Raw genomic sequence first — 1,958 nt, 5'->3', positions numbered from 1 at the left:
CACACACACACACACAGCAAAGAAAAAAGAAAAAGAAAGGTGCCAAACGTCCAACGTACACACCAAATAGTGGGCAGCATATGCAGCCTATCAGACAAACAGATTTGCTCAGTTATGCAGAAGGCCCTTCATTTTGTGGCATGGAGCAAGAGCGCAATCCGATTCGCGGGCTAGGGCGGCAAATGGCGGGGTCAACATCGCATGATGACAATTGGACTTTTTGGGGCCGGGCAAGGATCTGGGTCCTTATACTTCTAATTTGACCGTAAGGCCAACGCTGCCACCTAACTTGTCAATGAGGAGGGTACATGGCTGTGTTCCGGCAACCGCAGTCTGCCAAATAGTCCTCGCCCGGCTCTCAAACTTGTCTTTCACAAGGTCAAGTGGCCAACAAAACTCACAACTCTGACGGACGCATAAGCCACGCTCAAGATGGATACATCGCCAGAACAGGCCTTAAGGGATTCGCTAAAGAGGTGCGTCAGCACAACGATAGCATTAAGTCGTGAAACGAGCTAACAGTGATTTTACCATTCAAGCCTTCGCATCAGTGGAGACTACTCCGACATGACTGTCGTCTGCGGCCACGATACCTATCATGTCCACAAAGCGATTATGTGCCCGCGCTCGAAATACTTCGAGATTAGTTTCAAAGCAGACATGCAGGTAAGTGCACGGTACGCATACACGAAATAAGAATTGGACAAGGTTTGAAGCTGACCTACTGTCCAGGAAAACCGCACATCCTGCGTAGACCTGTCCGATCACAACCCAGATGCGGTCAAGCTTGTGATCGACTTCTTCTATCTCACGGACTATGAGCCTTTGCACAAAATCCCAGCCTGGGGATTCGAGATCAAGAAAGAACCTACGAACATCGAGTTTCCTGCCGCTGCAGTTGCCGAGGCTGACGATGTTACAACCGAACGCGGGGATCCTCCAGCAGAGCCCGAGGTTCATGATCCCTGGGAAGAGCCTCTCGCACTTAGAAAGGGCAAAAAGCAAAAGAAAAAGGGCAAGTCAATCGCCATGGACGAGCCAGCGGGCCCATCAACCGAGGACCGTCACTCGGAGCCCATCAGCCTTGCCGAATCGCTGCTTGACAAAACCTTCCTCCTCACGCACTGCCACGTCTACGCCTTGGCCGAGTACTTGCAAGTCGGCGACCTCAAGGGTCTGGCAGCGCGCAAGTTTCGCACCGAAGCCGAAAAGCACTGGAACCACCCGGACTTCTTCGAGGCGGTGCAGGAGGTCTACCGAACGTCGGTCCGCAGCGATAGGCTCCTGCGCGACATCGTGGTTGATGTTATGAAGCAACGCAAGGAGTTGTTGGATCGGTTTGAGTACCAGGATGTTGTCAGCCAGCTTGATTTGTCTTTTGAGCTGCTTATGGCGGTCAAGACTAGGGGGTGGGGTTGAGGGCTTCTGATGACAAGCGCTATAATTACGTTAGTGAGGCATTGTGTGGAGGATGTACGAATCCACAAGTTTTGCCGCCGAGCTATTCCGCACACTTCTGTTCTGATTATTGAATACTAAGTGCCGTACTCACTTCGATTCAAAGTTCCTCTCGATCTGTGGAACCAGGTTATTCGCAACTCAGTATGTTGGCTGTGTTTGCCTGCGATGTCCTGGCAGCTCACCAATCAATGTTTCTATCAAGGCAGCACCTGCAAAATTGCCTAAGCAAATGGGTATGGCTAGCTGGTGCAAAAAAAGGACTTTGGACCCGATGTGTGTAAAATCACTTTGCCTATCAAACGTGTTGTCTCCAAAACTCTAGCAAACCCCACAATCCTGAACTGATCGACACCCGTGAACGGCCTCCTGCATTTGGGATGCTAGTCTATGGCTGCATGCTAGTCTCCCAAGTGGGGACAAAATTAAATTGACCACCAAAAGGCCAAATCACGACCATTCTTTTAAAACGTTACCCATTTAATACGCCATAACTTCAT

At 50.4% G+C, this 1,958-nt stretch overlaps 1 protein-coding gene across 1 annotated transcript; it reads left to right on the top strand.

Annotated features, from left to right (window-relative positions):
* Nucleotides 1–432: 432 nt before the first annotated feature.
* PpBr36_11371 (uncharacterized protein) lies at nucleotides 433–1,419 on the top strand (the record flags this gene model as incomplete). Its single annotated transcript, XM_029898473.1, has 3 exons — nucleotides 433–476; nucleotides 540–666; nucleotides 733–1,419. The coding sequence occupies 3 exons, from the start codon at nucleotides 433–435 to the stop codon at nucleotides 1,417–1,419; spliced, it is 858 nt and encodes a 285-aa protein (XP_029743277.1).
* Nucleotides 1,420–1,958: the final 539 nt, after the last annotated feature.

This window comes from Pyricularia pennisetigena (genome assembly GCF_004337985.1).
Source record: "Pyricularia pennisetigena strain Br36 chromosome Unknown Pyricularia_pennisetigena_Br36_Scf_19, whole genome shotgun sequence".
NCBI lineage: Eukaryota > Fungi > Ascomycota > Sordariomycetes > Magnaporthales > Pyriculariaceae > Pyricularia > Pyricularia pennisetigena.
Note: the sequence above shows the minus strand (reverse complement) of the source record. Positions and strands in the feature narration are given on the sequence as shown.